General features: G+C 45.2%; 1 protein-coding gene across 1 annotated transcript; it reads left to right on the top strand.

Moving 5' to 3' along the window:
- Nucleotides 1-8,069: 8,069 nt before the first annotated feature.
- On the top strand, nt 8,070-13,601 carry LOC115639569 (immunoglobulin gamma-1 heavy chain-like). Its single transcript, XM_030542516.1, has 6 exons — nt 8,070-8,126; nt 8,827-9,168; nt 10,507-10,818; nt 11,991-12,104; nt 12,191-12,240; nt 13,477-13,601. The coding sequence occupies exons 1-6, from the start codon at nt 8,084-8,086 to the stop codon at nt 13,522-13,524; spliced, it is 909 nt and encodes a 302-aa protein (XP_030398376.1). The 5' UTR covers nt 8,070-8,083; the 3' UTR covers nt 13,525-13,601.
- Nucleotides 13,602-18,184: the final 4,583 nt, after the last annotated feature.

Below are 18,184 nucleotides of genomic sequence, written 5' to 3'. Positions count from 1 at the left end.
ATGTGCTATGATGTGATGTGAGTTTGTTTGAAATACAACCACTTCCATAGTCATTTCTCTTAACACATATTGTGGATAGAGATCTCCATTCTTGCAAAAAGCCATGTCATTGATGAATTGCTTGCAAGTTTGTGGGACATTAGATTTACATCTCATCTCAAACATCTCACTTCCCGCACCATAATGCCCTATCTCAGAGCTCACTCATCCCTAGGGCACCTCCTCCTGGCTACTCAAGGGACTGGCTCCTTCCAGCTCTGACACCCCTTCCATCAGCTCACTCTCACTCCAGTCCCACTCGCTCCTTTGGACTCTGCACCTTTCCTCTTCATGCCTTTGCCCTCTGGCCAGGTCACTGTGTGTTCCCCACCTCCCAGGGTATCAAAGTCCCACAGAACTAACTGTCTCAGGCAGTCCCCAAACCCATTGCACTGACTGTGCTACTTCCTCAGTGGCTGGTAGGGAAACCCAGGCCCACCCTCAACTCCTGGGTCTAGCTCATAGACCCTCAAATCAGCAGCCAAGGTCTGCAACATCCCGCCTTGCTGGGGCTTTCCTGAACGTTTTTCTCCTCTGCCTCTCATCACACCCCCGCTCTCCTGGGTAAACCCTTCATTCAGGACCTGGATCCTCAGGGTTTCTTCTCTGCCTCTGGGTTTATCCCTTTCCCTCTCTAATGCCCAGAGTGTGAGGGTATGTCTACACTGGCAAGTTTCTACACAACAAGTTATACCACTTTTATTAAAGCACTGGAATTAAACCACTGTTGCATGTCCACACTGTGCTCCTTGTGACACTGGAGCGCATCCACACTAGCAGCTCTTGCAACGGCAAAGAGAGCAGCGCATTGTGGTAGCTATCACAATGCAACTGGGCGCAGGGTGCTTTGGGAAGGGTTTGCAATGCCTCATGGGGCAGGCACAGCATCACGTGATGCAGGTTTCCCAATCCCATTGTTCCATGGGCATCCTACTACATTGCCAGCTGCTTTTCAACTGAAGGGACGGGGGGATGGGGGACAGCGTGACAGGGAATGTGTGTGTGTGTATGGGAGGGGGAGAGACAATGTGTTTTGGGGCACAGAGCATGTGTCAGTGTAACCCACACACCCTCTGGGTTTGGTGTTCTGTTCCATCTAGTGGCATGGAGAACACGTAAAGAGAGAGACAAAACGAGTCTGTTCTACAGCCTTAGCTAACAGGCAGTTGGCTTTTAACTCACATACTAAGCTCTAGAGGCCCTAGGGTCAATCCCACCCGCAGATGACCAGGGTCCCTCAGCGTCACATCAGCATGCTGTCTTGTAAGTTCAAACAGCGACAGGAAGCAACTAGTCCTGAGGCAGGGGGAGGGGAAAACCCCGACATCAGCTCTCGCCTCTCTGCCCAGCAATCTGTCTGTCTCTCTCTCATACACACGCCAGCCTCTGTGTTCAACAGCAGCAGCATTCCACATGAATGGTTTGCTCTGTGTCCCAGAGCAGATCAGCACAATATGCAAGGGCTGTCAGAAACATAGCTTCGAGAGAGAGGGGCGCATGTCTCCAGGGCAGTTTGAGTTCAAAACAATGAGCTGACTGGCCACTTGAGGGATTATGGGACACTTCCAGAGGCCAACTGATAGCTTTCTGCGCTGTAATGCGTTTACACTGCCAATACAGTACTGGAGCCTCTGTGCTTTAAGGCTTACGACTCGCTGCATCTGAGGAGTTTCTGCACTCTAAATGGCTTGGCAGTGTGTACACCTCAGGAGTTACACCGCAGAAAGCTGCTTTACTACGCAGTAACTTGCCAGCATAGACAAGGCCTGACTGCAGCCTTCCTCACTGCAGCCCCACCTGTTCCTGCTCAGCTGGGCTCCATCATCATTCACCTAATTCCCCTAAGCTGTGGCCTACCCACTTCACTAGCCTCTTGTCAGCCTCATTCCCCCCACACTAGTCTAGAAGGGGTGAACACCCCATCACGCCCCCTGTCACCAGGATGGGCAGTTGAAGCTGATTCAGAGCCACAGAACATAGTTTCACAGACTGAGCAGGTCACACTACATGCCATACTAGAGGACGTTTCCCATCCAAGTAATGACCCTCTGTAGAGGGAGCAATATAGAGGGATCCCAGTCCAAGGGCATAAATAGTTTGACCCTGTTTGACAACCTTTAGCAACATTAGGCACCTCCACCCAAGGTTGATTTGGACACAACAATCCGCCACATTTTCAGACAGATTGTTAAGCTGTTTTTAAAATTCCTCTATGCAAACTGAATGTCACTAGCACAGAAACCATCATGGAAATCTTGCTTTAAAAGTTCAGGAGGCTGCTGAAAAAGGAGTTTAGGATTAGACAGTTTTTAAGGCACCCATGAACTCCTCTGAGTCTGCAGCTTTCACTCTTCTACTGAATTTCCCCAAACTGATAGCAAAGTCCAAACTGAGCTTTGGCAGAATTACAGGGGCACTAGAACTGTCTGCACCCAAAATTCACTGATTTTGAAGACCCAGAGAATGGCTTTGTGCAAATTAAAGTTGTTCTTAATCACTTACAGATGTTTTCTCACCAATTTATACCCAGAGCCAGATGATCCTGTCACTTCAATGGGAGTTGTGCATTTACAACTGATGGGCTACCCACGTCGCAGCTGTGTAATTTACATCACTGGTTACATCCCAACGGAATTTGTCCAAAGATTCGCTTGGGAGTTTCACTGGCTTATTTGAGTCAGAAGTTTGCCCGGTGTGATAATGCAAATGATGAGTGATAGAAATAGGGTGTTCAGCCGTCAGATGCAATAGCAGTTCCCAGCACTGAGCCGGGCTGAATACAGCACTTGTCTCTATGGAAGATCTGCTTCGTTACAGGTGTGCAGGGAGGAATAAATGTTCAATAAAAACAAAGAGAAGGAACTGGTAGAGCTGTTTTCAGTTTTTATGAGAAATCAGCCCAACTATTAATAGGGCTGCAACTGGGATATACTGTAACGATTCAGAATAACAAAATAACCGTCAGGAAGGAGCACACTGTAGAATAAGCAAGAGATAGTTCAACACAGAACATCTGGTGCAGAGACAGCAGGTGCCAGGGCTTTCTGACAGGTCCGACTACTGCAAACAACTCTGGTTAAAGGTGCAATTGTGTAGGTAGCATTGTACCTGCTGCCTATTGCAAAGGATTTCCACCCAAAATGGCCCTTATTGAGGTAGCTAAGGGTACTGCAGCTGGCAGGGTTGTTCCCAGCCTGGGTAGACAGACATGCGCTAGCTTTGCTCAAGCTTGTGTGGTGAAAATAGCAGTGTGGCCCATAGCAGAATGGGTGATGGCTCAGGCCAGCTGTGCAAGTACATATCTAGGAGGTCGGGCATGATAGCACTTGGGAGGGCAGCCTGAGCTGCCATCTGTGCAGTTGTGGCCATACTGCCATCTTTCAGTGTGCTGGCCTGAGTGGCTACCCTCCCAGCTGGAGTGTAGACGTACCCTAAATAGGAGCTGGGCTCTGCTGGAAGTGTGGCCCCAGCCGTGGGTGATGAACAGCTGAGAAACAGGCTTCTCCCTCTGGCCTCAGTATTTTACCCACCCGTGCGCCTTATTGCTTGACAAATGTGATACTGAACAGTAATTTGGGATCAGATTCTCATCTGCTGTAAATCAGCATCACTCCACGGATGCCAATGAACTGACGCAGACTTACTCTAGTTGAGGATCTTGGTCATGAAGGATTTAAGTGAATCCTGAACACTCACAATGCTGCTCGCTTGAGAAATGAGAGCAGGAAATCCCTGTGGCTGGATTTCCAGGCCCCAGAACAGCTCAAGCTTTGTCACCTGCCTCCAAATGCTGCAGTTTCTGATCCTGCATTTTGCACACCCCAAACTCCCATTGATTTGAGTGGAATAGTGCTGGGTGCACCAGGAACACAAGGTCTGGCCTTGTCAGCCCAGAGTTTGTGGGGCTGTAAGGTTCATCGTGGGTATACTGCAAACACTTCCTGAAGCACAATACACCATGATTAATCCCAGGAGTGGGTGGCTTTGATACTTGAGTATATTCTTTGGCTCCCTGTTATGCTAATAATTCCAGGCACATCATGAGTAAATCCCAAAGCGCTTTACAAAGGAGGTCAGCAATGTTATCCCCATTTTATATATGGGGAAACTGAGGCACGGAGTGGGGAAGTGACTTACCCAAAATAACCCAGCAGAAGAGCTGGGAATAGAACCCACGTCTCTGTCCAGTGCTCTAGCCACTAGGCAACACTGCACAGTGGATAATTAGTGACTGATCTATTTTCTCAGTGACTCTGGTTTGCGCTGTAACATTCACTTTCTTTCACACTGTTAAACGGTAAATTCCAGTTTCTGCAGTTATTTCATGGACTGCTCTGCTTCACCTTTGCTCTAATCATCCCCTGGCTGCAGATGAATTGGGGGGAGCTGTTTACATGTCCTTGGTAACCAAACGCAGGGAGTGAGACCTGAAAAAGCAAACAACCCAACCGCTTTGCTAGCGGAAAAAACAAAAGAAAAGTGGCAAAATAAGTGGGCTGAAACTGACCACAGCAGCAAGTGCAATTTTCCGAGCAGCCAGTTCTGATCTATTTTTAAAAGATTGGCCCTTTGCAGCAAACATGGATGTTTGTCCTGTAGCCTGTAGTTTTTTAAGATCAGTTTCAATTTGTTTTTATAAAGCAATGTAGAAATAAAATCAAAACTCTTAGAGTAACTTCATCATGGCTTTTAATAGACTTGTACAGGAAAAGTTCATGTGTAAAATGAATTTATCAGTTAAATGTGACAGAGGAAAATAGTCTTTAGGACAAACTTTATATGTCCAAGTGAGTTAGATGCCTAACTCCCATTGATTTTGCAAACCTCCCTACAAACCACCATATCAGGCCATATCAGAAAGAGATCTAGGGGTCATAGTAGACCACAAGCTTAATATGAGTCAACGGTGTGATACTGTTGCAAAAAAAGCAAACATGATTCTGGGATGCATTAACAGGTGTGTTGTAAACAAGACACGAGAAGTCATTCTTCCGCTTTACTCTGCGCTGGTTAGGCCTCAACTGGAGTATTGTGTCCAGTTCTGGGCACCGCATTTCAAGAAAGATGTGGAGAAATTGGAGAGGGTCCAGAGAAGAGCAACAAGAATGATTAAAGGTCTTGAGAACATGACCTATGAAGGAAGGCTGAAGGAATTGGGTTTGTTTAGTTTGGAAAAGAGAAGACTGAGAGGGGACATGATAGCAGTTTTCAGGTATCTAAAAGGGTGTCATCAGGAGGAGGGAGAAAACTTGTTCACCTTAGCCTCCAATGATAGAACAAGAAGCAATGGGCTTAAACTGCAGCAAGGGAGATTTAGGTTGGACATTAGGAAAAAGTTCCTAACTGTCAGGGTAGTTAAACACTGGACTAGATTGCCTAGGGAAGTTGTGGAATCTCCATCTCTGGAGATATTTAAGAGTAGGTTAGATAAATGTCTATTAGGGATGGTCTAGACAGTATTTGGTCCTGCCATGAGGGCAGGGGACTGGACTCGATGACCTCTCGAGGTCCCTTCCGGTCCTAGAGTCTATATCTGCATCTTTAAGCACCTAAATATCTTGAAATCTGGTTCTCATGAGCCTGGATGCCATTGAAAGTCAGCAGGACTTAGATTACCAAGTACTTACACCACTTTTGAAAATGAGACTTAGGCTCCTAAGTTATTTAGGTACTTGTGCCCCAGTGTGGCTAGATTTCTGCTATCACCAGGACCACAGTTTTATCATGGCAATTAATACGTTTCAGGTAGAGGTTCAGGAAAACCACCAACAGAAAGGAAGGTAGCAGGGGAAACATGGGAGGCTGGAGAGTGAGACCACCCTGCACTCACCCTGCAGTGGCACCTCCTGTTGTATGCGGGTGGCTCCGCCTCTGGGCATTGTGACCTGACCCACATGGTCACAATGCTACTCACATTTGGTGCATCCACCTCTCTGTAGATGGAACCTGAGGGGCAGACGTGCCAAACCCGAGTCAGGCCTAGATCACGTGGGCTAATTTGCAAGGCCCACAACTAGGAGCCGGGCCCAGCCTTGCCAGGAGGTGCCACTCAGATTCAGAGTTACTATGAACCCCACGCCAAAATCCCTGTACAAAGCACATCTATGGCAGTAGGCCCCCAGTTCAGCAAAGCTCTGTTAATTTAGCTCTGTCCTTATTTAACCTCATCACCCCGCTGCAAAGTCGGGAAGAATTAGCCCTATTTTACAGCTGGGGAACGGAGGCCCAGAAAGTCTCACTTTCAAGAGGGACTAAGGCTTGAAAGTCATTGAGATGTAAGTGACCAGCCCTGGGTCACACATGGAGCCTGTGGCAGAGCAGGGGATTGAACAGATGACCCCTGACTGCCTGGCCAGCACCTTGACAACCACACCGTCCTTCCTCTCTTCAAGCAGGTGCTGAAATCTCAATGAACTAGTTAGGCCAGGAGAAGTGTTTGCACCACATTCAACTTCCCCTGCAGCTAAGTCTCAATGAGACACGGGTCAGACCCTGGTCCCTTGGTGCTGCTCCCGTGACACCAAGGAAGCAGGAACTGGCTGCACGTGCTGGGAGTGTAAAGGCAGCAGAGCCAGCCATTGCAGCCCAACAGCATGTGAAGTGTGGCTGGAGCATGCTGCACTCGGGGTATCCCCAGCTGGCAAATGGCTCTCTGGGACTCATGACCTGCTGATGCAGTTTAGAGCAGCCGCCAGGCTGGGCCAGCTAATAAATGGCCTGAAGATCAGCTTGGGCTAACAAGACAGTGGGCTCAGCAGAGGCTCTGGCCCTGATCTGCAGAAGGATTTTATTGAGGCTGAGGTATGAAAGGGCAAATTCGATGCTCAGTTCATCTGGCCAATCAAATCCTCAATGGAGCTTTGCAACTCTCAGCCTTCATGTCCAAGTAAAGACAAGCCACAGAGATGACTGTATTCCAGACTGCATGGGTGACAAGTGTTTAGAGGGGATGGATTTGGAATCTCTTAGGGGGCATTTCACTTTGTTCTCTCTACAAAGCATTTTGCACATTACACTAAGGAATGTGCATTATGCACATATCTGAAATAACTGTCCTAAAAGTAGGTTGTGCTCCACATTTTCCCAAGTGGGGTGACTCCATCATGCTTTCACATTCTAACTGCATCAATTTCTTCCCCAGAGGGCCCCAGCCCAGTCCTTTCCTTAATCTACTGTAATAACTAAACACATAAGCCAAGTTTTCTGTTTGCTAATTTCCCAATTTCCACAGCGTCCAATGTTGGTTTCCTCTATCCTTTGCTAAATCATATGATATACTTGTCGGTGATTGTTATGTTCACAGCATACAAATAGTAAAGCTAGATAAAAACACCAAATACTCTTGCTAGAAGGTTGCAACCTAACAGGACTTTTATTCTTAGAATCCAGAACAATCACAAAAAATAACCAAAACCAGAGAGAGACAAAGCAGGCTGCTCCTTAAAAGGAGCTGCACAACTCATCCCACTTTGTTGTAGGCTGGCTCTTTCCAGACTGACTACTGATAGTCCCAGATTGCACACTTCCCTGCAGACAGCAAGCAGGACCAGGAAAAACCCCTGAAATTTAAAGCGATGAATCACAATTTTAACTTTCATGCACCTCAGTGAGAGAGGTTATTGCCATTTTATTGATACTAATACGATCTGACCTGAAGCACAGAAAATATTCCACCTGAATTGTAGTCAGAAGAAAAAATTGGATGCCCATAACAAAACTAACACAAATATTCCACCTGAGAGATACACCATGCTTTTATCCAATCTAAGCTTGAATTTCTTCTCTAAAAGCTTTTAGAGACAAAGGAATATCCCCTCACCCAACCCCGGTTTGCTCTGCTGGCACTAAGAATAAGATTTTGAATGGGGTTATTAATATCTGTTGGCCCTCTTCCTTTGTCATGTATATTGCCCCACAGATCTTTAGAAGGAAACAGAACATTTTCCTCTCCATGTGACAAAGTCTTTCATCAAGAAATCCAGTAGCTAGCAGGCGCTATGAGATAGACAGACATCACCTATTGTTTACCAAAGAAAGGCACAAGATGTCCCACCAAATAGTTGGGATGATTCTAGTCTGTCTGCACAGTAAGTATTTTAGCCTGATTTATTTCATTCTTATTTTCCACCGTTCTAAAAACTATTAAATTTCTGCACAAGGACCTTCTGCAGTTCCAAAAGGTGCTAATATCTACCAGCTGAGAGAGAAATTCACATCTTTTAATCCATCAATTGAAATCATAAGAGAAATAATGAAATATTTTATATTAAAACAACCTGAATGCCAGATATTAACACCTTGACAATAGTTTCTGGTTAATATCCTGGAATGGGGTGCAAATCTGTTTTTCTTTTGTGCCGATATATTACATATGGGCTGATGTATTTTTTGTGCAGAATGATCAAAGGGAGAATTTGAAACACAAAGGGCTGTATTAATATATGACTCTCCTGTGTACAGCTTAGTCAAATGAAGGCTTTTTACCATTGATTTGGGTAAGCTTGAGTGGGAATGTGCAACCTAGTGAGAAGAGCAAAGAAATTGGAAGTCTGAGCCCCTGGGTTGTGAACTGTAAGGTTTTTTGTTGTTGTTACATTAATTCCTGCACAGGCAACATGAATCCTAACAAAATTAATGGCTAGAAATAGAGAAAAAATAAAATGAATTTTTTTTAAAAAGGTGGATTTTGTTTATTCTTGGATACTCTGTTCTATATAGTATATTGCAAAAGCTCAACCTTTTTGCAGTGCTCACTGTATTAACACACTCCTTTCTTCCCCTGTATAGTGGCTGCCTCGGAAAAAGGGATACAAATCCTTCAAAGCCCAGCACAGGTGTGGCTGACCTCGGGGGGGACTGCACAGCTGGACTGTAGACCTTTAAAAATAGAATGGAGTGTAATGTGGTACAAAAAACAACAGAGTGGAAGTTTACAGTGGATTTACGAGAGTTCTGATTTTGCAACTTCAAATGGAAAATATTTGAGTAAAGTGAATATTATGGCAAACATGTTTTCTATAATTATCAATAATGCACAAACAAATGACTCCGGAGTTTATTACTGTGGCCGCTCTACCTCTGTGTATCTACAGCCCAACTTCGGGAATGGGACCAGGCTAATTGTCACAGGTGAGTTTCCAATGGATCAAAATCATGATATCACAAGGCTACGAAGTGCTGTGAAAAAAATCATCATTTTTTTTGCAAGATTGTGACTGATTCCCATTTCAGTGTCAAGCCTGAGGTATTTGTGCGAAAAGGCAGCATGTTCCTGGCAGTGACCCAGGACATGGGGTGGGGAATTAGGAGACCTAATTCTGTTCCTGAATCACTTCGCACAGATGGGTGAGATTTTCAAAAGAAATCAACATCTAACAATTCCCAATTAAGTGCCCAAATAAATGACCAGATTTTTAAAAAGCTCCAATCAAAACCTAGCTTTTGAAAATCTGGGACATTTGGGAAAATCTGTCCTTTAATTTCTCTGCCTCATCTCTATAATGGGAATAATGGCTCTCCTGTGTGAAAGCACTTTGAGATCTATGGATGAAAAGCACCATGTCAGTGCTAGCGTTATTTCCCTGCCTTCTAGTTGGTATGCTACATTAAGAATTTGATTAGTCACATGTTCTGATGATTCCTGCTGAAACTGTCTGAGCCTAGGAAGAGGGGTATGTTTCACCTGTGCTGCTATCCGATTAAGACTTTAATATTAATCAGATTCTTTTCCGGGCTTCTCCAAGCTTCATGAAATGATTCCCCCAAAGTTTTCATAGTCATTGTCTCAAGCAGCACAGTATGAACTGAACATAATAATTCTATATACAACTAGTGATATATATATATTTTTGATCCACACTCTGTGCAAATATTCCAACGAGTGCACATAATAAAGAAGGCAATAAATGACCTCGGGTGCTACTATAGAACATATCTCAGGCGAATGGGATGAATGTAAAATAGAAAAATTTAGACTGACTAATTTCAAAGAAATAATGCTTCCTTTATCAGGCTTTTCATCCAGAGCTCTTAAAGCATCTTGCAAAGGTGACTAAGTAGCATTTCCTTAACTTTTCAGTTGGGGAAACTGAGGCACGGATCCAAGGTGAACTTGTTTCCAAGGTCGCACAGTAAGTCAGAGACAGAGTTGGGAATAGAAGTCAGGTCTCCTGACTCCTGGTCTGGTGTCCTCACCACGAGACTTACCTGTTCTTCCTCTTCCTTTGTACTGAACCGAATGTGCTGTCAGCACTCAGCATATAATCCATGATGATTATATCAGGACAAACCTCTGAGCAGTGATGGATCTGGCCCTACAATGTAAGACACTGAAAACTGGCACAAACAACGCATTAGACATTGAAAACACGCTGCATTGGCTGGGGCAGGGGCAGGAGCTGAGTAGGGACTAGCTGAGCTATCGGTAACAAGTCTTTCCAATCTCTAGTTTCTGTGACTCTCTTTTAGATGCCTCTGAGCCGAGTCTCTCCATCCTGGTTCCCTCCACCCCAGAGGATGCTGAGCTTCCCCCCGTCATTCCTCTGCTCTGCCTGCTCTCTGATTTCACTTCTCCCTGGAGTGCTGTTCTCTGGGACACTGGTGAGGAGGCATCTGAAGGTCAGATGGATGCTGGAGCCATAGATGGCAACGGGGTCTTTAGTGTTTGGAGCCTAATGACAATCCCTTCTGAGACATGGAATCAGAAGATGATCTGCAATTGTACAGCCAAGGAGAACAGCCCGGGGAGAAGCATCAGTGCTACAGTCACCAAGGAAACAGGTCCAGCATCGTTTCATTCAATCTAACCTGCCTACCTGGGTATAAATGCTACACCCCTCACCACAGTATCTGGGCACCAAGAGTCAGTGGCATCTACTCCAGGCTAGGCAGATATAGACAGAATCAGATGTGATGGCTCAGGGGAATGATAACTAATGGGAGTGAAGAGAGGTTTAGGAAACCATTGAGAGGGTGCTTGAGCTGTGGGGCAGTTACAGTCACTTCCCCCATCACCCACCTTTTCCACCCCTAGCCCCTCTGAAAACCTTCATTTTTCCACCCTCAGTGGTGAGAAATGGGTTTTTGGTCAAGCAGCCCGAGCCTTCCCCTCCATGTGATCACAGCAAGGACACACAGGGGTCACTTGAGCTAAGCCAAAGGGGAATAATTAGGGAAGGAAATCAAAGGGAACAGCGGGCTGAATGTCAGGAATAGCTCCTGACAGCGAGATCCAACAAGTAATGGAACAGATGCCCTGGCAGGGCGGGAAACCCATGTAAACAGGACAGGACAAAGCACTAGTGAATATAACATAGGGAACAATCCTGGAGTGGCCGGGGGGGAGCTAGAGGGCACCCAGTGAAGCAGGATTGTCTCCATCTCTGAATTTTTGCCAACCTAGTAATGCCAGTAAAAGCCTTAGTGTGGACACAGTTAGAGCGGGATAAAGGTGCCTTACACCAGCACAGCTTGTTTCTGTTCGGAGCCAGGAACAGTTATGCAGAAATGTTACAGTGGCAAAACTTTAAAGGGCAGTCGAGCCCTTCAACCAACCAAACAAATTCCAGCTGGCACAATGGGTGTGTCCAGCCTGCCGAATGGACATTTAATTTCCTAGTTGCCTCAGCATTTGCCACAAATTTGTGCTGGGGTAACAGGGAGCCACCTGGAATCTAACCACAGCACTCAAAGATCGGCACATTAGAGAAATTGGGGATGGAGTGGGGGGCAATTTCACATGGCAGTCTGTTGGCCTATGATTTTTGCAAGGTCCCTTTCCCCTGGCCTTTGCTCATCCCATGGCCTTCACATACAGGAGGGCAGCATGCTACAGAGCACAAAGTAATGGGCGTGGAGCTTTGGGGAAAGGACCTCGCTTTACCCATGATCTTATGTGGGAGGTACAGATCAGGGGCTTTTCTGTTTTGATAGGAGTTTTCTATACTCTGCAGAGAGAAGAGACGCCGGAGACTGTGGGATTGCGCTCTACACTGGGCTGCCCTGTATTTTCATCCTTCTCCTGATCCAGCTGTTGATCTTGCTCTGGAGAAAGTGCCCCATCAGAGGTAACGCAGTCATAACTCTGACTGCTACGAAGCAGCCACTCATCACACATCCCTGTAACTGTCCCTTTGTCTGTTTCATCCACCAGGGAGAGCTGTGCAAAGACAGAAGGAAATACCTATGAGGCAGATCCCACAGGTAAACTGCTTTCTCAGCCTTTGGCACATCAGAAAGATACAGCATCTTCACAATAGGGGGCTAGAACCAGTGTCCTGGCCAACGTCCAACCCTAATATCTACACATTGCCTCCTGAAGTCACATTTGACTTTATTCTTCTCTGCCCTTACAGTATAAGTGTTGTGTAGGGTTACTGGTACAGAAGAATTGCTGGATTCCACCCCAAGAGATAGCTGCAGATAAGTGATAGTGAAATAGTGAGGTGTATATATCTGTGAGGGACCAGCAGATCATCTAGTCTGTCCTCATGTGTATCACAAGCCACCAACACCACACACTAACCTCAGTACCCAGGACAAAAAACTACAAAGGAGAAATCTGCACCATTGAAATATGTTCTTCACATTCTTACAACACAAAAAGCGATCAGCTGATTCCCCTGGAACTTTCCAAATAAAATTCTTCATTGGGAGAAGCTGAGTGTGGAACAATCCAAGCTGAGGAAAAATTTCTTAGAGTAAGTCAGAAGGGTTTGGAATGGAAATGCTCTAAGTGACTTAATGACAAGGGATCAAATCCATAGGACACCACCACAACCCCAGTTCCACCATATGCAGTAAGGTGACAGAGATGAGAATGTGGCCCAGGGTTGCTGACATGATCCTACTCTTTAAAACACCCTGTCTAGTTACGTAGTATTGTTGGAGCCTGGTTGGTCCCAGGATATCAGATAAAGAAGATGGGTGAGGTAATAGCTTTTACTGGAGCAACTTGGATTGGAGAGAGAGAGGGACAATTTTAGAGCTTTCACAGAAAGCTTCTCTCTTTCACCAACAGAAATTGGTCCAATAAAAGATATTACTTCACCCACCTTGTCTGGCTATGGTATTCTGGAAGGACAATGTTAATCAAATGCATGAGATTGTAGATTCTCATTAAGTATATTACCGTACGGGGTGCAGTGTGGGATAGTGCAGGATACTTGACTGGGAGTCAGGATTTTTTTTCCTGGTTCAGCCACTAACCCGCTGAGCAACCATCACCAAGTCATTTTAGTTCTCGGTGCTTCCGTTTCCCCTCCCCTACTTTGTGGCATTGAGTATTTTGACCACAAACTCTTTGGGGCAGGAGCTGCCTCTTTCTATGTGTGTGGAGAGCCCAGCAAAACAAGACCTCAGTCTCTGTTGGGTCTTCTAAGTGCTGCTCTAATACAAAGTATTAATAATAATATCAGATCTTTGCTTTTTCTATTTCAGACTGAATATGCGACTCTGACATACAACAACAGAAATGCTCCTCGGTGACTGATGTAGTCTCACAAAAGTGGTTTATATTTTTTAAAACAAGAGACACAGAAGGAAAGAATGAAAGAGAAAACAAGAGAAATATGGAAAGTCTCATGTTTGTAATGTGCTATGATGTGATGTGTGTTTGTCTGAAATACAACCATTTCCATAGTCATTTCTCGTAACAGATATTGTGGGTAGAGATCTCCATTCTTGCAAAAAGCCATGTCATTGGTGAATTGCCTGCAGGTTTGTGGGACGTTAGATTTACATCTCATCTCAAACATGTCACTTCCCGCACCATAATGCCCTATCTCAGAGCTCACTCACCCCTAGGGCACCTCCTCCTGGCTGCTCAAGGGATTAGCTCCTTCCAGTTCTGACACCCTCTTCCATCAGCTCACTCTCACTCCAGCCTCACTTGTTCCTTTGGACTCTGCACCTTTCCCCTGAAAGATGAAATCTAAAAGCTCACTTCTCATACGCTGCTTAAGAGTAAAAGGTCCAACATCCTCGTCAGTTCGAGTGATGAACGACTCATGCGGGGATCTGCTGGGGATCTGTTGCGGCATTTGAATGAAGTATGGATATATTTTAATGATTCAGAATAACAAAATAACCAGCCAGACATCACACATTGTAGAATGTGCAAGAGATAGTTCAATGCAAAACAACATCTAGTGCACAGACAGCATGTACCAGGGCTGTCTGACAGTCAGACAACAGCATACAAGACTGGTTAATGGTGCAATTGTATAGATAGCATTGTACCTTCTGCCTACTGCTAACGATTCTTCCAAGAGATCAGCACCCACTACTGGGCCCAGAATTTTAAAGAGCCCAGGTTCCTAAATAGGCTCCAAACAAAGAACACCAATTTCTAGCTCAGCACCCAGCAGCCTCCACTGGCACTCTTATGGCTGGATTCCCAAGAGATCAGTGTCTATTGGGCGTGTAATGCACAGAGCACTTGTGCAAATCTGGCCCTTAGAGAGGTAGCTAAGGGTACGTCTATACTGCTGCTGGAGGGTTAGTTCCCAGTCTGGGTAGACAGACATGCGCTAGCTCTGTTCGAGCTGCTGTGGTGAAAAATAGCTGTGAGGCCACAGCAGAATGGGCTCAAGCTTTGTCACCTACCTCCAAACTGTGCAGTTTCTGATCCTGCATTTTTGCACACCCCAAACTCTCATTGATTTAAGTGGAGTAGTGCTGGGTACACCAGGAACTCAAGATCTGGCCTTGTTAGCTCAGAATTTGTGGGGCAGGAAGCTGCATGGTGGGTGCACTGCAAACACTTCATGCAGCACAATATACCATGATTAAGCCCCTGAATGGGGTGGCTTTGACACCTATGCGTTTTGTTTGGCTCCTCATTTATAACAACAATTCTAGACTTACCATCATGAGTAGATCCCAATGTGCTTTGCCAAGGAGGCAAGTAACGTCATCTCAATTGTACAGATGGGGAAACTGAGGCACACAGCGGTGAAGGGACTTACCAAGATAAACTAGCAGAAAAGCCAGGAATAGAACCCATGTCTCCCTTCAGTGCTCTATCTACCAGAACATGCTATGTAGTGGATATTTAGTAACTGATATAATTTCTCAACTTCTCAGGCTTGTGCAAGAACATGTTGATTTCATGCTGCTGAAAAGTAAATTCCAGTTTTTGTGATTATTTCATGAACTGTTCTGTTTCACCTTTGCTCTAACCATCCCCTGGCTGCAGATGGATTGAGGGGAGCAATTTACACTTTCTTGGTTACCAAAAGCTAGGAGAGAGACCTGAGAAAGCCATCAGCCCAAACACTTTGTGAGCTGAACAAACAAAAGAAAAGTGGCAAAATAAGTGGGCTGAAACTGACCACAGCAGCAAGTGCAGCTTTCCGAGCAGCCAGTTCTGATCTATTTTTAAATGATTGGCCCTTTGCAGCAAACATGGGTGTTTGTGCTATAGCCTGTGAGTTTTTTAAGACTGGTTTCAATTTGTTTTTGTAACACATAATGTACTAATGAAAATCAATAAAAACTATGACAGTAACTTTGTCGTCGTTTTGGCTTTTAATAGACTTATATTGCAGAAGATCATGTGTAATATGAATTTGTATCATTTAAGTGTGACTGGGAGCAGTGGTTTTAGGGCCAATTTTCAAACATGCTCAAGTGACTTAGATGCAAAAACTCCCATTCTTTTTGCAAACATCCCTAGGTGCCACCCTATCTACATCTTTATGCACCTAAATACCTTGAAATCTGGTTTTCATGAGCCTAGATACCACTGAAAGTCAGCAGGACTTAGATTACCAAGTACTTACATCACTTTTGAAAATGAGACTTAGGCTCCTAAGTTCTTTAGGTACTTGTGCCCCAGTGTGGCTAGATTTCTGTCATAGCCAGTGCTACAATTTCACCATGGTAATTGTTAAAAAATTTCAGGCAGCGGTACAGGAAAACTATCATAACGAAGGGAGGGAGCAGAGGGCATGTGGGGGGTTGGAGAGCCCTGGACTCACCCTGCAATGGCACCTCCTCTCCTCTGGGGCTGGGTCCAGGTTGGGGCATTGCGATCTGGCCCATATGGTCACAGTGCCGCTCAGGTTTGGTGCGACTGCCCCTCTGTAGATGGAAACGGAGGGGCAGATATACCAAACCTGAGATCACATGGGCCAGGTTGCAATGTCCATTGCTAGGAGCTTGGCCCAGACCGAGTGGCCAGGAACTGTCATTGCAGGGGTCATGGTGTTTACTCAAATTCCTGGTTACTGCGAACACCACTCCAAAATCATAGCCTGAATTCTAGCTAAGCTGATTTGCCTGGTCAATAGGACCTTTGTATGGTATGATGCCAATGTAGCAGCACAAAGCACATCTATGGTACTAGGCCCCCAGTTCAGCAAAGCTCTGTTAATTTAGCCATGTACTTATTTATCCTCACCACTCTGCTGCAGAAAAGGAAGAATTATCCCCATTTTAAATCTGGGGAGTGGAGGCCCAGAGAGACTTGGGGCAACATGTTCAAAATCTCTTAAGTGATTTGGGAGGCAGAGTCCCACTTTCAACAGGGACTAAGATTTGAAAGTCATTGGTGTGTAACTGACCAGCCAAGGTCACATACGGAGCCTGTGGCAGGGCAGGGATTTGAACGGAAAGCCCCTAATCCCTGGTTAGCACCTTAAAAACCGCCCTGTCCTTCCTTTCTTCAAGCATGTGCTGAAGTCACAGTGAACCAGTTAGGCCAGGAGGGGTGATTGCACCACATTCAACTTTCCTTGGAGCGAGGTCTCAGTGAGACAAGGGTCAGAACCTTGGTAACACCAAGGGAGCAGGAACCGGCTGCAAGAGCCAGAGAGCGTTAAGGCAGCAGAGCCAGCCCTTGGAGCCAACAGCCCTTGGCATATGGCCAGAGCAGTCTGCACTCGGGGTCTCCCCAGCAGGCAAACGGCTCTTTGGGAGTCATGACCTGCTGGTGTAGTTTAGAGCAACCTCCAGGCTGGGCCAGCTTATATATGGCTGGAAGATCAACATGGGATAACAAGACAGTGGGCTCAGCAGAGGATCTGGCCCTGATTTGCAGTTGGATTTTATTGAGGCTGAGGTTTGAAAGGGCAAAGTGGATGCTCAGTTCATCTGGCCAATCAAATCCTCAATGGAGCTTTGCAACTCTCAGCCTTAATGTTCAAGTCAAGACAAACCACAGATGGTGGGGGTGACAACTGTTTAGAAGGGATGGATTTGGAATCTCTTAGTGGGCATTTCACTTTGCTCTCTCTGAAGTAGTTTGCATATTACGTTAAGAAACATGCATTATGCACATACCTGAAATAAGTGTCTTAAAAGTAAGTTTTGCCCCAAACTTTCCAGAGTGGGGTGACTCCACCACACTTTTATATTCTAGCCCCATCCGTTGCTTTTCCAGAAGGCGTCACCCCCAGTCCTTTTCTTGATCTATTGTAATAATCAAACACACAAATTAAGATGTATTTTTGCTAATTTCAAACTTTCCATAATGCCTAATGAGCCTGTTTGTTGGTTTCCTCAAACCTTTCCTAAAATCATGTTATATGCCTCTTGGTGGTTGTTACATTCACCACATACAATAGAGAAGTTAGATAATAAACATAAAATACCCTTGCTGCAAGTTAGCAACCTAACACTACCTTTGTTCTTAGAATCCAGAATGATAACACACAGTAACCAAAAACAGAGAGAGACAAAGCAGGCTGCTCCCTAAAGCAGAGAGGAAAAATTCACCTACCTTGTTTTAGGCTGTCTCTTTCCAGACTGACTGCTGCTGCTCTCAGATTGCACACTTCCCCACAGACAGCAAGCAGGACCAGGAAAACCACTTGAAATTATGTGACAAATCACAATTTTAACACAGTTTTCATGAACCCTTTTATGCCTTTTTATTGATGCTAATACCATCTGACCTTATCAATCGCTGAAGCACAGAAAATATTCCACCTGAATTGCAGTCAGAAGAATGTCTTCTTACGGGCATCCAACTATAACACAAATATTCTATCTGAGACACACACCATGCTGTTACCCAGTCTGAGCTTGAATTTCTTCTCTTATAAATTTTGGAGGCAAAGGCATATTTTCTCTCAGGTTTGCTCTGCTGGTTCTCAGAGCAGGTTTTGAAGGGAGTTATTAATATCTCCTGACCCTCTTCCTT

Source organism: Gopherus evgoodei, chromosome 24 (genome assembly GCF_007399415.2).
Source record: "Gopherus evgoodei ecotype Sinaloan lineage chromosome 24, rGopEvg1_v1.p, whole genome shotgun sequence".
Lineage (NCBI taxonomy): Eukaryota > Metazoa > Chordata > Testudines > Testudinidae > Gopherus > Gopherus evgoodei.
Note: the sequence above shows the minus strand (reverse complement) of the source record. Positions and strands in the feature narration are given on the sequence as shown.